The sequence below is a fragment of the Nannobrachium achirus genome, assembly GCF_963921795.1.
Source record: "Nannobrachium achirus genome assembly, chromosome: 6".
NCBI lineage: Eukaryota > Metazoa > Chordata > Actinopteri > Myctophiformes > Myctophidae > Nannobrachium > Nannobrachium achirus.
The window spans coordinates 59,334,687-59,352,922 of NC_137815.1; the positions used below are offsets into that span (position 1 = coordinate 59,334,687).

The 18,236-nt window shown below is 40.1% G+C and overlaps 1 protein-coding gene across 1 annotated transcript in view; it reads right to left on the minus strand.

Moving 5' to 3' along the window:
* Positions 1-228: 228 nt before the first annotated feature.
* Positions 229-18,236, minus strand: part of phactr3b (phosphatase and actin regulator 3b) — a gene marked incomplete at both ends in the record, with an annotated part of 48,036 nt that continues 30,028 nt past the window's right edge. The window contains 5 exons of the mRNA XM_080728332.1: positions 229-323; positions 2,497-2,581; positions 3,127-3,267; positions 4,013-4,074; positions 6,931-6,986. Of these exons, the coding sequence (XP_080584458.1) occupies positions 229-323; positions 2,497-2,581; positions 3,127-3,267; positions 4,013-4,074; positions 6,931-6,986 (439 nt within the window). The remainder of the gene's footprint in view (positions 324-2,496; positions 2,582-3,126; positions 3,268-4,012; positions 4,075-6,930; positions 6,987-18,236) is intronic.

Below are 18,236 nucleotides of genomic sequence, written 5' to 3' on the forward strand. Positions count from 1 at the left end.
TCAAAAGAGTCCGTTAAAAAAAAAAGAAGGTCTTGATTTTTTCTATGGTGAACATGACCATGTTAACTCCTGCTCCTCCGAATAGGTGGAAAAAAGGTAAGGAGATGTTCCTCTGAGCGTTAAATGGAGCGTGCTGCATGCACCTCCCTCGACCAGCAGCTCCGAATCTGGAGACATAGCCTCCGTGGTTCACTGCACCCAAATATCAGGACACCCAGGGACTGTGGGCTAGGGCACTGGAAGACTCCATGCAAGGTCTTCTTTGACAGAACCAGACATCAGCAACTCTTCACAGAAGAAACACTTGCTATGGCCTGTGGAACCTGTCAAAGAAGAGGAAAATACGAGTATGTGTCAGTGTCGTTGACCTTGAATCTTTAATGCCCCAACATTCTAACAGTAGGCCTACATAATTATAATCTTAAAAGTCCTGGCATGCATTAGATTGAGTGGCATGACCCACAGGAGCTGGCCCAATTCTTAGAGTCTCTCATGGATTATATAGAGCAATATAGGGTCACCGCTGGCTTCCTTAGATTCCAGACAGTGTTGACCTTTCTGTGAACAGTTTCCACTCAGATGAGTGCCCAGATTTCATCAACCAAAATCCTATTAATTGGCAAATGGACAGTACTTCAGCCATGCGTTGGCACTAATTCACAGCACAGCACAATGTACACATCATAAAGCCTTCTATAGTTACTTGACTGTATAACACTATACAGTTATTGTACTTGACTAGAAAGCTAAAGAAGGCTTTGGGCCAAAACACAACCATTGTTTTGTAGGCTACTTGTGGCAATTAAATAAAAGTGCCTGAAGGACGTTTCAGAGAGTGCTGGTAATCTCTCTGAATGTTGAATACCTTTTCTAGACCATGCCCCCAGTAAAAGGCGAAAAAGTTAAAAAAGTTAAAAAGCCTTTATGGCTATTTCAATATTGAAATGAATTTAAAAACTGTGACCCACGTGTAGCAACCCAAGACCATCTTCAGGTGTTAAAATCAGGCGTGTTCTTGCTGGCCCACACTATCAATATAGGGTGATTCTTTTTTTCCTTCCCAATGTTGGGATATCGTAGACTGAGCTGTGACATTTCCACTTCATATTTTTTTTTTATTTAAACACCCAACAATTCATAAATGCTAATGCTTTCTATCAATTTTCTTCTCAGAAAAGGTTTGTAAAGTTAAATATATTGTTTTGCCGTTATAGCTGAGAGACACATGAGAGCAGGTTGAAAAAACAAACCAAATAGCTGTAGGGGCACATGCACACGACACGTGTCTTTACACAACTGGTCCAGCCTATAGAGCATCGAAATCTGACGTAATTCACACATCCTACCTGGGTTGCGTTTTTTTTTATATCGTGTCAAAGAACTGTGTTCCAAAAAGAAACAAATAATTTTGGTTTTTATATGAAGAATCAACTGATTCTGTCGAGAAAACTCTATTGTTACTGCCGCCGAATTTGTTACATTTTCGCCAGAAACAGACTGTTGGTAAGGATTACTAAAATATAAGCGACTAGCTATCGTAAACGATACAGAGCCTACTCCCCAATATCGCAGAGACAGTTTGTTTATTTTTGGACCACAATGCTTATATGAGACGGTTTTAAGATGACCCAATTAGGGCTGTCACGATTATGACATTTTACATGACGATTAATTTTCTCTCAAATAATTGCGATTAACGATTTAAATGTGTTTTTGTCGACATTTCTGTTTGGCTTTTAGGCTTTGAAGTTGCACATGGCAGATATGACACATAACCTAAATATACAAAGAAATTACTGACATATTTGACAACATTCGGCTTAAAAAATAACATTGATAGTGGAAATAGCCGATCTACAAGCTCACAACGCGTCGCGACGCGTTGTGAGCTTGTAGATCTGCTATTTCCACAATTCTTTTACTTAAAAAAAATATATGAACATTTTTCAACATGGAAACGATAATGACGATTATGAAAAATAATCGCAATTATGAAAAATAATTGCGATTAGAAGTTTATGTAATAATTGTGACAGCCCTAGACCCAATGTTATAGAGAAAAACCTCTGCGACCCAGGAGATGAACGAGTGACGTCAGGACTTGGGTACTCTATTCTAGGTCCTAGGACCTAAAATTAGTTTGATACCCCGGTCTTGAATTATTCTAATTCACAGCACACCTTTTTCTGTTGCTCCTTAGAGAGAGCCAAAATACAGCATAAGCAAAACGTAAGCTAAATCTGTGTGCACACATTCATTATATTTGACGGCTGGAGCAAAAGGCTGCAGCTTTCTTATCTCCAGAGGGCTAAATGTAGCTAAATCTAAACCAAACCTTGCACTGATCTGAAGGTGTAGAATATTCAATATGCAATATTTGTTGCACACTCTGACCTTGACCCTGATGCCACATGCTGAAAAGCTTGCAAATTAAATCTTATTTTTATTGCTTGCCTTGACCCTTAAGAGTAAAAAAAAGACACAACCCAGTCATACCCACTGACCTTGTCAGGTGTTTACTGGAAGTATGAACTTCCATCTCATTACTTTTGAATTCATTGAGCTCCTTCCTGATTGCTGCCTGTAGAACAAAAACAAAAACAAGCATGAGCACAGGTGTGTCCCATTATATATAAATGCAGGTGCTCAGGTGTTAAAGCTATTCAAATGAAAGCGACCATGAATTATATATCTGATGAAAAATGGAAAAACAACAACCAAAACATCTGAAGCTTATAAGAGAAATAGGCGAGCTTTTCAGAGTTTAAATTGCAGTGACATACAGTAGCATCAACATCCGAGGGTATGCAAATGCATGAAGTGAATGGCAAATAGAGTGCCAAAGTGAGTGTCCAAGTGAGTTTAACGTTGTTTAACATCTTTTAATGCAATCAGATGGGACTTTTCTTTTTGGATGTATGGGCTGTCAAGGCCATAAAGTAGGTTTTTTTGCCACTCAGTAGGCGTTCCCGCATAATATAACTCCTGGGTATGAGGATGATATCACGCGCATACCCTCTATAAAAATCAGTAAAGGGAACTTCACGCAACATATATTGCGCTCATGTTAAAACATTTTCTGAGACAATAGCCTGACCTCAAAACAGAGATATCTTGTGAGTGTACCTTGTCAGAAGCAGACAGTCTGGTCCAGGGCTTGTCAGCCCGCCTGTCATAGTCCTGAGCTTTGGCAACCTCCACATAATCACTGAAACGAATGAGGATCTTTCTGTCCCGCAGCTCGTCCACTGTTGGCCTCTGGTTAAGCTGGGAAAATGAAAAACAGATAAGAATTGCGCTAGAAGAGATTGCTGTAAAGTCAAACCCTGTATATGATTTAAGTCAAAAAGCAGTGATGGTAAAACCAATAAAACAAATATAAATTGTAAAATAAATTTAGTTTGAGGCTTGAACTATAACATTTAAAAGGCATGTGCACCTATATAGTTGGCGACAGGTGTGTATGACAAAAGGATGGTTCAACTACACACTGTCTAGGATGAGGATATTACACAAATATACTACATATTATACCAAAGGATGTATGTATATTGAGGTTTGAACTTTAACAGAATGTATATTGAGGTTTGAACTACAGTATATCAGCCTGCATATTCATGGATTTAATTTGTAGTCCTACACCGGCCACGTTGAGGACCACACAGGTGTTCTGATTGGCGTAGAACATTAGCTCTACGCCAATCAGATAAATTGAAACACTTGTGTATTGAGGTTTGAACTTTGAACTATCAGGCTGTATATTGAGGTTTGAACTATACCACGCTGCATATTGAGGTTTTATATTGAGTTTTGAACTATACCAGGCTGTACTGTATGTAGGCCTACATTGAGGTTTGAACTCCACTTTGAAGTTTACTTGTGTTACATGCAACGTGTGCATGTGTTTCAGAGCATTTGAGTTGCAGCTTCAGTGGCCCAGTGTAAAATGTGCAGGTGTGAATGTGCACTGTCTGGTCAGCAGACATACTAGGATTCACAAAGTAATCCTTACCTTTCTATTGAGCCGCTGTTTGATCTCTCTCCTCTCCTCCTGTTCAGTCTGGTCATTTCTCTCTGTTGCATAAAGTGTAAAGCCACATATCAGAAAATGGGAAATGAGAGAAGGGTGTTCATGTGTTTCCCTTCGGAAATGCATGATTGCATATCATCCAATTTTTCTGGAGATACGACTACCTTGTCATAGTGATGCCGAAAGGAAAGAAGTGTAACACACATACGCAGAATGCCAAGTAATCACAACCAGAAGCACTTCACCAAGTGCTAAACAAGGTAAGCAAATTCCTAAATTCTCAAGTGGTTTTATTTCAAACACTTGAGGGTATATATTTAATAGTATAGACTCTATACTATAGTCTATAGAATAGACAGTAGTACAAGGACAAATAGGACGTCATAATAATGACAAGTAAACTAGGTTATACAATCTACTGTATTCTGTCACAGGTCAAAAAGATTTGATGCTGGGACAGCGAATAGCAAACACTGAATCCAGTCTGTCACGACGTGTGCCAATTCATCCCCTCCGCTCCCTTTGTAGTAAATACTTTGAACAGGTGGATTGGAACTATTATATGGTCAGAACAGTCAGGATACGTACTTGGGTTGGATTCAAGCCTGTGTGTGTGTGTGTGTGTGTGTGTGTGTGTGTGTGTGTGTGTGTGTGTGTGTGTGTGTGTGTGTGTGTGTGTGTGTGTGTGTGTGTGTGTGAGAGGAAGATGCAGTGCTACATTTGTTTTAAAATCTATTTCTAACTACTATCTTGACCTTAAAGCGATGGTAACTTAAGTATCAGCCTGTGTTGGTTCAATTTTATGTAATTGTTCTTCCACTACCTGTGGTTCTGAGTTATATGAACGTTAAGGGGGAACACCTCATGGATCCAATGTACTGTAGGTTTAATCTGTATTCCATGGCTGCAGCTCAGACTTTAAGTGTACTAATAGCAATGGAAACTAAATAATGTTTGTTCTTTTGCATGCACATGTGACTGTGTTAAGGGACAGAGAGGGGCCTTTTCCACCGGCAAAGAACCGGTTCGGGTTCTTTCTCCCACCTATGGGATGAACCAGAGGTGAGATTTTCCACCGAGAACCGAGTTGGTTCCGAACCGTAAAAGTTGGTTCGCGGCCGGTTCACAAGAACGAACCAAGGTTCCAAGAAAGTTGCCATCCCATAGGCGGGAGAAAGAACCTGAACCGGTTCTTTGCCGGTGGAAAAGGCCCCTATAGAGACAGAGAGAGCTAATAATGAAAATAGACAGCTGCTGTAGGTCAGGCTCACAGGTGCAATGTCTGAAGTTAGAGCCATGACTGTCTGCCTGACCTACATCAGCAAAAAGAGCTACAAAAGCCAGAAAATGGCTTTCATGCTTCTTAGGTGAGGAACTCACAGTAAAAGTGACATGATCGGTCCATGTGACCTGAAGTTGACTATGCTGCATTCTAGATGTTGAGGCTTTGTGGATGTGAAGTGTCATGAATAGGTTTCAGCATAAACATTAGTTAAATTTGTTGTACAGCTACACCACCAACATTTAGAATGCCCTGCCAACAGACATGAAAAAGTGTGACTCCTTATACCCTCCTTCAAAACTGCCATAAAAGAGCACCTGTCTGCAATGTGTAACTTGTCCTTGAAAAGTCTAAGCATAAAACCAGAAATGACCCCTCCCACCCTACCCTGTCTTGTATATTATTATGTCTTTAAATGTCTTGATTAATTGAATACACAGAACCACAATGGAAACAACAAGTCCTTATGGCTTTTTGTATTAGTATTATCCTTTAAGCATTCATTGTATAGCCATAAATTATAATGCTTGTTGCAGTAGAGGACTTTTATTTTGTAGACATTTTCACTAGTGTTATAATTTATGGCTAATCATTGATTATAATAGATTATATTCTATTAGACAAAATGGAGAACAGTAGGCCTACTAGTATAGTCAACACAATAAAAAGATGTAGTACAGTACAGTACAGTTAAACACCCTGTCTAAAAGGAGCATCCAAAATAAGTCCTTTTACAGTCTTTTTTACGTCAGAAGTTCTTGGTATTCAATTCATGGACATAACAAAAAAATATATATATCAAAAAGCATCATGTACAAGGTAGGGGATACATTGTATAGTATCATATCAGGTCTATCTGCGTAGTTTCTTATATCATTCAGATCAAACCTTTTCTATGAAAACAAAACTTTTTGTAGTCTATACATTTCAAGAAGGCCAGGACATAGGCTGGTGTAACTGACACAGTTGACTGTATCACAATTGCAGTAAGCTGGAAATGTGAACCATGATAGAGGATAGAATATCTTCATCACCAATTAACTTTAACGACCACACATTTAAAATCTAAAGGATAGGCTATTATTTAGGCCAGTGGCTCTCAAACATTTTCATGTCAAGGACCCCCAAATTGACACTTATTAGCCCGCGGACCCTCATGTGAAAAGATACGCCAGGGACCCCCATAAGAGAAGATTTCTATGGCTTCATAGTAGACTAGCAGAGATTATCATTATAATTTTAGGAACCCCAGTTTGACATAAAATAGGCTAAGGACCCCCATTTAATGGCATTTCTATCTCTGAAACTCCAATTTATATTGTAAAATCAACATTAATTTAACTCAGAGCGTACAAATGTTCCATTTGTACACTCTCTGAGTTACAGACTCATAGGGTCCATTTGGTTCCTACAGTAGGCTATATCATCATTTAGCTGGGGACCCCCGTGGAACTCCCTCAAGGACCCCCAGAGGTCCCCGGACCCCACTTTGAGAACCATTGATTTTTTTGGCCAACTAACTACTCTGAAAAGTCTTGGACTGTTTGTAGAACTCCGATCAGCTATACATTGGATTCGAATCACATTGATGAATTAATAAATTAAATAGGATACTCACGCTTCAATATGTTTCGACTCTCCAGTTCTTCCACGGCTGGCCTCTGGCTCAGTCTCCTACGAAAAAACACCAAAATTACGTTCTGGACCATTGTGATCCGATTTCACTCCCCGCCAAAGTCTCTCTCACAGTCTTTTAAAATCACACAAATGTGTAGAGCACCACGATCTACACATTTTACAAGAAAACACTCCCACGCCGCATCTCTTGTGCCAACACCGACTTCTTCTACTAAAAACTCGAGCCGGTGTCCACCTCCTCCTCATCGGGGACAAAATAAAGTTGCGCGTTTAATCACGCGTCGCGTCCTTATATGATTGAACACATCACGGCTGCTGCTACAAGGTACTGGAAAGTTGGATGAACAAAAGCATAAAAGATCCCAGTAGAGTAGAGTGAAAGTGAGAATCATCAGCGCGCGGTTCCGTTGCTGATGCTGATGCTGAAGCTGAAGCTGTGCGCTCTCCCTGTCTCTGTTCTGATCTGTTCTGTTCTGCCTCGCAACCAGCGAGGGCTGCTTGCTGGAAAGGAGACTAGAGCCCGCCTCTTTGTTTTCACACAACATGCATAATTACTGAAGGGGTGGCGCTCAGGAGGAGATTCCCTTCCTTCCAGCTAGACAGTGGTGGCCTGGTGGGAAAAGTACTCAAATGTTTTACTTTTAATTGTTTTAAAGTAGGCCTACCAATACTGCAATGTAGAAACACTACTAAAAATGTAGGCTACTTGAGTAAAGGTACTTACCAAAAGTAGAAAGTATAGACCTACTATTATGCAGATCCCATTTAAAGTTTTAAAATGTGTAAAAAATCTTTTTTGAAAATAGCAGATCTACAAGCTCACAATGCATCCCGATGTGAGCTTGTAGATCGGCTATTTTCAAATTTATCAAAATCTACCAGGCAAGTAACTAAAGTTTTCTAATAAATGTTGTGGAGTAAAAGTACAATATTTGCCTCTGAGATGTAGTGGAGTAGAAGTAAAAGTATTGGAAATACTCAAGTAATGTAACAAATACCTAAACATTTTACTTAAAGGAGTAGTTCACCCCCAAAATGACTTTTTTTCTATTGATTACTCATGCCATGGAGAGTAGAGTTCAATAATATGTTTTGGTTTTTGTCGCATTCCTAAGACAAAAATTTGATTCGAGTAAATTTACCCCCATTGATTCCGGATGGGGACCCGCATCCAGAACGAATGGGGGTACATTTATTGTTATCACATTTTTGTCTTAGGAATGCAACAAAAAACTAAAAATATTATTGAACTCTAGTCTCCATGGCGTGACTAATCAATAGAAAAAAAGTCATTTTGGGGGTGAACTACTCCTTTAAGTACAGTACTTGAGTATATGTTACTTTACACCACTGCTGCATAGACTAGGATCGTAGAATGAGAAATACCGGTAATGCAATTACAACTGCACACCACATCCCTACTTGAGATGGTATTTGATGAGGGTTAGAGTTAGAGTTAGGCATAGTATTCTTAACAAATTCGGACTAATGAACCTTCGGACTAATGAACCTTCGGACCAATGCCATGGCCCCTATTCTAATACACAGGCCTACATAAAATAAGGCCTACATAAAATAAGGCCTACATAAAATAGGCTATAACATAAATGAAATAATTGATACATAATCACATGTGCACAATTCAAATCTGACATTCCTCCGAATAAAGGGGCTGGACTGGTATGACAAAAATACAACACATACATTCTCTGCATGCCACAGCAACTTAAATCTAAGACTCCGTAGATTACTTTCTAAGATGTATGCCTTGCCTTCCCTACCCCCAACATACAAACTGTCCAGGAAACCAAGTTAGCCACGCAGCTGTTAATGCAATGCTGTGGCTTCCAAGACCACACTTCAAACTAGAAGCAGTGCTCTTCCGAGCACAGGTCTCCGCCAGGTCAGGTATAGGCTATTGTGGCCTCCTGGTGGCGCTATAATAGGCCAATGTGAAAAGGGTGCCATGTGTGCTTCGGCCTTTCATGGCAATCGGATGCTGCATGATTTCAGGCATTTTGTTCCAAAAATTCCTTTAGCAAAAGTCGACCTGCTGGTGGCGCTATAACATGGCATTGTGAAAAGGGTGGCATTTGTTCCTCGACCTAGTGAAAGCTTTTACATTGTACCCAATGAACCCCAGCTCTACTTCATTAGACAGCCCCCACAACTGACTGGGGAGAGGAACAAAGAGCTGGCTCACATCCAGTGTCCAGACTCCAGACACGGCTCAGTCGCCTAACCTTTTTAGCTGAAAGTGCTGGCTGAGAAAGAATCGCTGTCTTGGAAAGAGACATTAGCTTTGTGGAAATTTTCAAGTCTTTATCTATTTTGGGAAAGCTCCGCCTTTTGCTGCCTTCAGCCCAGTTATAGTGCACAGGTGCATTCAGCAACTTGGAATGTGATCTCAGAGCATGGGAACATGAAATGATAAGGAAGCCATGTCCTAATGATGTATATGTCCCCTACAATTTACTCTTCCAAAATCACAAAGATAGATCTTAGATCTTAACATACAGTAAAACATTCCAATATTAGCTGTACATTGCTGACCGTCAACAGTTACAGGCATATGTATGTGTGTATGTATTTTGTGTTTGTTTGTCCTTTTTGTTCTTATTCAAAGGGGTAAACTGATTCATTGTCTACTACTGTAACCTGCAAGATACCCCCCAATAAAACTGTTAAAATAAAGTATGTGTGTATATATTATGCAAACATCAGACCTCCAGTCTGACTGAAGTACCACAACAGCACAGTGGGCATCACTCATTGCAGGGCATCTGTGATCCAGAGGAATATTCAGCAGAACCAACACATACAGTATCTAAACACAATAATTTGAACCATTATACTTGTACTTAAAAGGCAAGGACACTTTGGTAGAGGTTTGGGTTGGGTAGTTACTTTGCCATGATGAAACTCCAAAGGTGGGCTAGAAATCAAAATAGTTGCTCCATTGATTAGAAATTGATCATTCATAATATGCTCCTCATTGAAGTACATTGTATGAACTTAGGTTGACTCTGCTAGGCTCAGGCTGTTTGCACAATGCATTGTGGATGAGTGGGGACTATTCTATTCTATTCTATTCTATTCTATGACACTGCCCTTTGAGGAAATATAGGATATTTAATGAAGAAGGCAGAATGAAAGAAGGCACTGTACAAACAAACAAAACAAAATCCATTGGGCCATCAATCCGAAAGCTAGTCAGAGCATTTCTGTTTGGTCATACAGTTCAAATAGCTCTTTATTCCCAGCCTTCTACAGTCACTTACTCTTCTCGAGTACTCATCAGCTGCTTGGCGAGATGTACAAATTCCTCATTTGTTGGACAACTCACAAGCATGTCAAAGCGATGAGCGCACTGTAAGAGCAGGGGATGATGGGAATGTCAGCAGAGGAAAACGGGATGAGTCAGGAGCCACGGGGTGGACAGTGGCTTGCTCAGGGGCGTCACAAGGGTGGAAAAGTGGGACTGAGTTACTAGGGCCCAAGGACGGGTGGAGGGGGCCTTAACTATTTTATACTTTAGCTATTGAAAAATAGCAGATATGCGAGCTTGTAGATCTGCTATTTTTGAAAAGTTGTGAAAATGTGTGCAAATCTTTGAATATATGTATTTGTAACTCAAATTTTGCTTCTGGGGGGAACTTAATATTTTGAGATGGGGGTCCATGGCCAAATACATATGATTTTGGGGGTCCTTCACATGAAAAGGTTTGAGCACCACTGACATAGAAACATAGGCTTTTCAAAAAACCTTAGGATTTGAAATAAGCCTATTCAAAGACTTTTGTTATTCAGAGAATTTTCACGATTTTTCAAAAATAGCAGATCTACAAGCTTGCAGTGCGGCACGTGAGCTTGTATATCTGCTATTTTTCAATAGTTAAAGCACAGAATAATGCATAATAATGCACTCCCAGTCTAAATGGGTTAAACCCCCTCCCCCTATGAAGAACATTCATGGGGGGCCCGCAGTGAATCCTTGTACCCAGGGCCCAGAATTTGGTGCGACACCCCTGGGCTTGCTATTGCCCACTGAAGTGTAACCTAATCCCTAGCTCTATCTACAGTAGCAAGGTTCTGAGGGTGGTAGTGCTGCTATGGCTGAATGCATTGTCTAAATGAGCCCAGGACAGCCCCAGGGCAGCAGTGTTGCCAGGAAAAATTAAAGGAATCCTCTTTCATCCAAGAACACCGGAAGTTTAGTATTTATGTAACTTAGACGAAGTGCAGATCTGACATCAGGTCTTGGGTGTTTGAATGTTGACCTGAATGTCTCTTGTTACACGAACATAGACCGGAAAGATGGCGTGCACATGTATGGACGCATCTTGATTAAAGAACACACCAAACCTTACAGCATCATTCAAATTACTAAATGATAAAAAAAAAAAAAAAATGCACCAGGTCTCCAGCATTTGAGGAATGTATGTTGTAGCCAGGTGTGCATTGTTTGGTATTGAGTGATCATCGAGGTGTGTAAAATGTTTTGTGTGACATTTTGGACAAAATGTATTGCAGAAATCGGCCTCCTGGTGGCGATATAACAGCCATGTGAAAACGGGGGCATTTCTTCCTCAGCCTAGTGGAAAATGAATTTACGCGCATTTTCGTAAATTATTTGAGGCATTTTCTTCAAAACGGACCAATCCTGCAAACTTTGGAAGCCAATCTTAGCCAATGAGGATGTAATAAGGAAAATCTGACAGATCCCTGTTGATCACATGACTATAGAGATACTGTCTACTGATTTGCATGATTTAGGGTTAGGGTTAGGGTTAGGCCTGTAGGAGTAGGCCTACTACCGACAGACGGACACAAAGACACACATATAAACACGGACACACACACACACACACGGACGGACGGACGGACGGACGGATGGACGGACGGACGGACGGACGGACCGACGGACGGACGGACGGATTGCAAAACATAGTCTCGGCCATGCCTTTCAGCCTGGCGGAGACAATGAAAAAACTAACTCGCTCATGGCCGGATTAAATGAAAATATCTATGCACCATACCTTGGTCAAAGTGCCTGCTGTGCTATTGATTACAGATGAAAGGTGCACATTCAAAGACAGACTTGAAGCCTGCTTTAAATAGCCTATAAAAACAAGTATCAATCGTTTATCCAAGCACATGTGTGGCTCCAAAGGCTCTGCCCTTTACTGCATGTCCACAGATCACGGAGGGGGGCATGTCTGGCTATAGACAGTCCACTGTGAGCACAGTATGGTGGAAGCTTCAAACAGCCCAGTCCTGGTAAGAATGGTTCAGCAGTAGCTATAACCTTTCAAATAGAATAGAAATGTTTCACATTAATTAAATCATAAATTGATATAATTGCAATTGGATTCAAAATCATTAACTGTTGGAGCATTGAAGGTCAAGTTTACAGGTGGCATTGGCAATTTTAACCTGAATTGTGAAGACATGGGAAACTGACATACAATTTCTCAATGCCTTCTGTGTCTTGACAGCTGAATCCTAAAGGCTATAAAACTACATCAACCTTAGAAATCTTCAGAGTCTACAGTAATGTCCTACCTGCAACACTGTGCATTTGAGTTCATCATCCAAAACCGTAAGATCCCATCATGATGATGAATCATCCCATCTGGATTCCATATAGAACAATAATGAACATTATTGTTCTTTCTGTACTGTGTGGTGCCCAACATGATAGGTAGAAATCCATTAAACTATCGTGAAAGACACCTTTTGGGGGTATAGCCTGAACAATCAATGAATCAACCACAACCATTAGCGAACTATTCTGGGACAATACAGTAGCGTGATCATTTGGTTGTCTAATCCCAAATGGTGCAGGAATAGAACATTATAAAAGGGGAGAAACATCACAGCCTTCACTGGGTGGGTGGGGTGCAGAGACCTTGTGACATTTGATGTTTCAATTAGAGGGTACTAACTATCTTTAGTAGCTTGTAGATCTTCAGAAATAAAAGTGATTGTGTACAGTTAATTACTGCATGTGGGCCATGGGTGGCACGTAATGGTGACAGCCTGCAATTAGAGGGATTTTGCATCAGACCATACTGTATATATGCACAACCAGTGACATCCGGTGCTTACGTACATCCAACTGCTTTACAATTTCCTTTACAACTCCAACCCTATAATTGGGCCGAGGCCTGGTTGCGATGGTGCTCTCGATACTGTAGGCTCAAATACAGGCTAGGGTGGAAGGAAGTGGGGGCCTTTGCATGGGATCATATAGACACAAATAGCACATAGCTATAACATAGCACACAAACCCTTATTTAACCAGGGTTGTTCACCAAGATCCCATGGAGGATTCCATTATATTTATACAATGATGTTATATCTAAGAACTTTGCTGTACAATCATGGGCTTGTGTTGTTGGTCACTTGTGGGAAACAAATGCAACAAGCTACTTTGCTGTAACAAACTGGTTTCTCTTACCATTAGGCTACTGCTGGCTGGCTTACTATCACCGTAGCAAACAGTTAGCTAAATAAGTAGTTTAGTTGATGGAAATACAGACACTAGTTTGCAGTTATAGGGATCAAACATTAATGGTCAAACATTGACAAACAGTCTATTAAAAACGTTCAACACAACAGGTAAGCCTTGTAAATTTATGTTTGAAGAGAAAAATATAAAGTACCACAGTAATGTTTTGAAGCCAAGAGAAGCTAAGGAAGGCCAGGAACCCCTGGCCTTGACTACCAAAAAAGCTTTTCCCAAAAAACAAGAATCAATGCATTCTGCTTTGTGCCCATACACAGGCTCGGCATTAGTCATAGAAGTACAATATCAATGTGCTCTGCTCTCATCCTAATGGCTTCACTGGCTGAGTTCTCTTGCTGGTACATAAAGAAAGAGGGAGGGAAGCCCTAACGCTAATATTTCCTCATAGTGAGACAGAATATGAAAACTGTCACAAACCACACATATTATTCCCCTTTTAGATCGTTTAAAGATCATTCCCGCTTTATTGAAGTAGAGACTGAATGGGTGGGGGCGGATAAGAAAGACAAATCAGGCTGACTCTGAATCCGCATAATTTCTATAGCCCACTGAACCATGAATCGTGCCAATGCCAAATTTCTAACTGCTAATGATGGATTCTTACAGTCACTGCTGAGTGTCCTTTTCAACGCAGGGATATTTATAGGGGCCCCAGGAGAGAAGCCGTACTGTATGTGGGTGCTTATTCTCTCGCTTCAGTTTCACACACTGAGCTATAATAGTGTCAGCAGAAAACGCCACAAATATCCAATTATTGGCTTCTCTGTGGCTCAGTGGTCTGTAGCACATACTTGGTCCTCCCTCTCTCTCTGTCCCTTCTTTTGCTTGTTACTCGCCTTCTACATACTACTCACATACATATCCAACACAGCACCAATATGTCCCAAAAAGGCTTTAAAAAGCCACCTAATTATCCTCCTCTCACACTGCCAGATTCTAAGAGACATAAGGGGGCTCAAAACATGTGGGCCTACAGTATAATCATGAATAACCCAAGTCTCCTTCACGAATATACCAAAACTGAATCCGAATCTGTAGGAAATTTGGGGGACTAAAGCCTTGTTTATCTATTCTATGTTTTATAGATAGAAAGGTCACATAAAGGAGCACGCTGATTTAATACCCAGTCCTACTCAGTCCACTGTTCTTAAATAACAATAATTGAGTCTACAAGCTGAGGAAGACAAAGAGGTAGTGATGTATTATTAGAATAGACGCCTAGTATACACTGATGAAAACTCTCTCTTACAAGAGCCCTGCTGGGGAGTGGGTTCGTTTCCAACAGACGGGATGGCACAGTCTCTCTTTTGGCAGAGCGAGGGAGGGAGGCAACAGAGGTAGCGGGGGTTAGTGACGTATATAAGCCATTGATTATGGCTGGTGCCGCAGTTTATCACTGATGAAACAGCTAAATATAGAAATAGAGGGTTTCCTTCCCCTATCCCGGGCCAACCCACTAATTTGCATTCTGCGGCAGCCTGCAGGTGAAGTGATATAAATCAATGCAGCACATGCTGTGTTGTTCCGTGATTGCATCACAGCCCATATGGCAATACAGCCACCATGAAAACAAAGACATCTGCAGCAGTATTGTTGGCATGTTATGCTTTACCACTTGAACCCTATAGCGTCTTTATGCTGCAGTGGATATTTGCCAAAACGTGTCGTAATTTCAGGATAGAGATTTAGTGTACAAATTATACATTTACAAAAATAACATAGCTGTCGTTCATGGATTTGATTTAAGTGGTTTACGATGCTTATCATGCTTTACGATTGCATTATCACAACAGAGCTCAAGTGAAGTTTTATTAACTGCATTAAAGTTATATGTAGGACGCAATGCTTGAATCCTAATGTAGCCAAATCATATTATCTACGTTATGTGATAATAAACCAACAGGGGACAACTTAGTAACTAGTCCACTGTTGAATACCTGAAGAAGTACCAGTATAACTGATGTGTGTGTGTATACAGTATGTACATGTTCAGTTGTATCAATTGATTGAGATCAATTGTATGTTTTGAAATATGTATTTCAAATATATTTATTGTCTGAGGTGCTTCCTCTGTGGTGGTGTATACCTTGTTGTTTTTGGTAGTTTTTCTATCTTTCTTATTTATTTATTTTTTTACGAAGAAACAGGTTTTAGTGTTTTCAATAGAAAAAAGGAGCCCATGGTACAAGTTGCCCCATATTCTAAATTCCATGTGTCTTCTGTTTTTGGAACCAATGTACTTTGTTAACAACAGCTGTTCAATGCACAGCATGACACATGCAGCCCTGCAGGCTGTCCTGTTCCATTGTAGCACAAATACACTACGTCGTGAGGTCCTCAGCAGGACATGGCGTTCTATGCATGAACAACATGCCTCTGATGAATTCTGATTCATACAATGCAGGTCCTTTGGTTTGCCAAGAGGGGTGAGAGAAAGGGGAAGGCGAGGGGAGAAGGGGTTGCAACATACAATCAAACTAACCATTTTATTTTTTCTGGCTTAAGTGGTTAATCACACAAATCAATTTAGTTAGATTACTTGAATAGTTTTGTGTGGATTCGTTGCTATATGATTAAAACATTTTTTTTAAGGTGATCAATTGAATAATCACTAAGAAAATAATGGATAGTTGCAGCCCTCCGGTCATCCTCTCCTACAGACCACCACAGAGTGAGGACTGGGACATGGTACTGGAGCACATGGTGCTGTAATCTAAGAAAACGGCCGGCCTCAGCTGTCTGCTCTCAGGAGCAACAGCTCCAACAACTCTGTTCATGTTGGCTGACCATCAGTCAGCCCAGCTCCTCTGACACCTGTGCTGCCAGTCTAGCCTAGGCTGCCCACGACTGACTGCAGAGGCATGCACAGTCCTGTCAGCAGGACCAGCTTCATCTCAATCTTACTCAACATCAGTTTTTGTTTTTACCACTCCTGTTCCTTTCTTCTTCATTCGTGAAACAACGTATTTACATTTGATCGTATTTCATTATATTCTCATACACACTTGCTTGGTGTACAATCATTTCAGTGCCTGCAATCTTGCTACTATAACCGTGTTGTAAGCAACAATAATGGCTTAATTAACTAACAAGAAAGCCTTAATTAACTTTAAGATTAATTCAGCTATTTAAATGCTTGTTACACACCACACGTGGCTTTTTTGCTCGTCAGGATCAGTCAGTTCATTCCAACTGTGGTCCATGTTGACTTCCCATCAAGATGACACTGGAGAGTACATGGCACTGTTGCGCAGTGTCGTTGTAGATTCACATAAACAGACATGCGTCTCTGGGCTTTGTCCTGATGTACCAGCTAGTGCGTACTAGAGCTGCGAATCTTTGGGTATCCCACGATTCGATTCAGAATCGATTCTTGGGGTCACGATTCACGATTTTTTTCGATTCTTTCAAATCCAAACGATTCAAATTCAGAAACGATTATTTTCCGATTTAAAAACGATTCTTGATTCAAAACGATTCTCTATTCAATTAATAGGATATCAGGATCTACTCCAGTCTGCTGGCATGAAAGCAGCGTACATTTACGTGGCTTTTATAATTTCTAAGGTTTTATCAACTTATTACAATAATGTAAACACACAAAGGTAAATCCAAGACAACATGTCTGATTTATTCATGCTTGCACACATTCTTTTAACGTGTACAAACAAAACATAATATCTAATACAAATGTCCAAAAAAAATAAAAATCATAAAAAAAATAAAAAAAAAACATTAAAAAATAATAATTAAAAAAATCGATTTTTGGAAAATGAAAATCGATTCTGAATCTTACCATGTTAGAAACCCAATTCGAATTCAAATCGATTTTTTCCTGCACCCCTAGTGCGTACAGTACCTACCATAACCCAGCACGCTACAGTGTCACACTTTCCCCTCATGACACCCCATTGATTATGTCCTGTGCTCGTTATGTAAGACTGAGAACAGGAGTTCACTTAACATAACGTTCCTGCATGCCGTGCATGGGTAGAAACATCATGTCCAAAAGCGCTACTTTTCGGGGAATAGAAAGGGATTTAACCACTTTCACGTTCACTAGTTTCACTTAATGAAAGTGAAGATACAGAATAAATAGAAAAATAACCAACCTACAAGCTCACAGTGTGTCGCCTGCGTCATGAGCTTGTAGGTCTGCTATTTTTTGCTACTTTTGTGTGACATTGTATGGTATGATGAACTGGGCATTCATTTAGAAAAATCTAACATTATATTTTTATGCACTTTTTTAATTCTGTACTGTAGCACTTTGAGGTTTGTTTCAAATGTAAAGTGCAATACAAATACAATTTATTATTATTATTTATTATTATAAAACGTTGAAATATGGAGATACAAAATGAGGTTTCTGGCCAACAGCAACGATTAGAGCAGTGGTTCTCAACCTGGGGGTCGGGACCCCCAGGGGGTTCCCCAAATTATTTTGAGGGGTCCCCAGATGATTAACTTAATGTGCAACATTGTTTTCTCACTCAACAGTAGACAAACCAACATAAAGCTGAGGGTATCTGCACATTTCTAAAGTGACAATTTAAGGACTTTTAAGACCTTTTTAAAACCTCTAAATAAAAATGTAAACAATGGCCATATTGTCAAATATTAGAGTCAGACATTGTGAAAATAGCCAATCTACATGCTCAGGCGTTGTGAGCATGACGATATGCTATTTTCACAATAGAACCGTGTTATACAAAATGTAATGCTTCAAGTCTTAGTAGTGCTCGTCAGAGTGG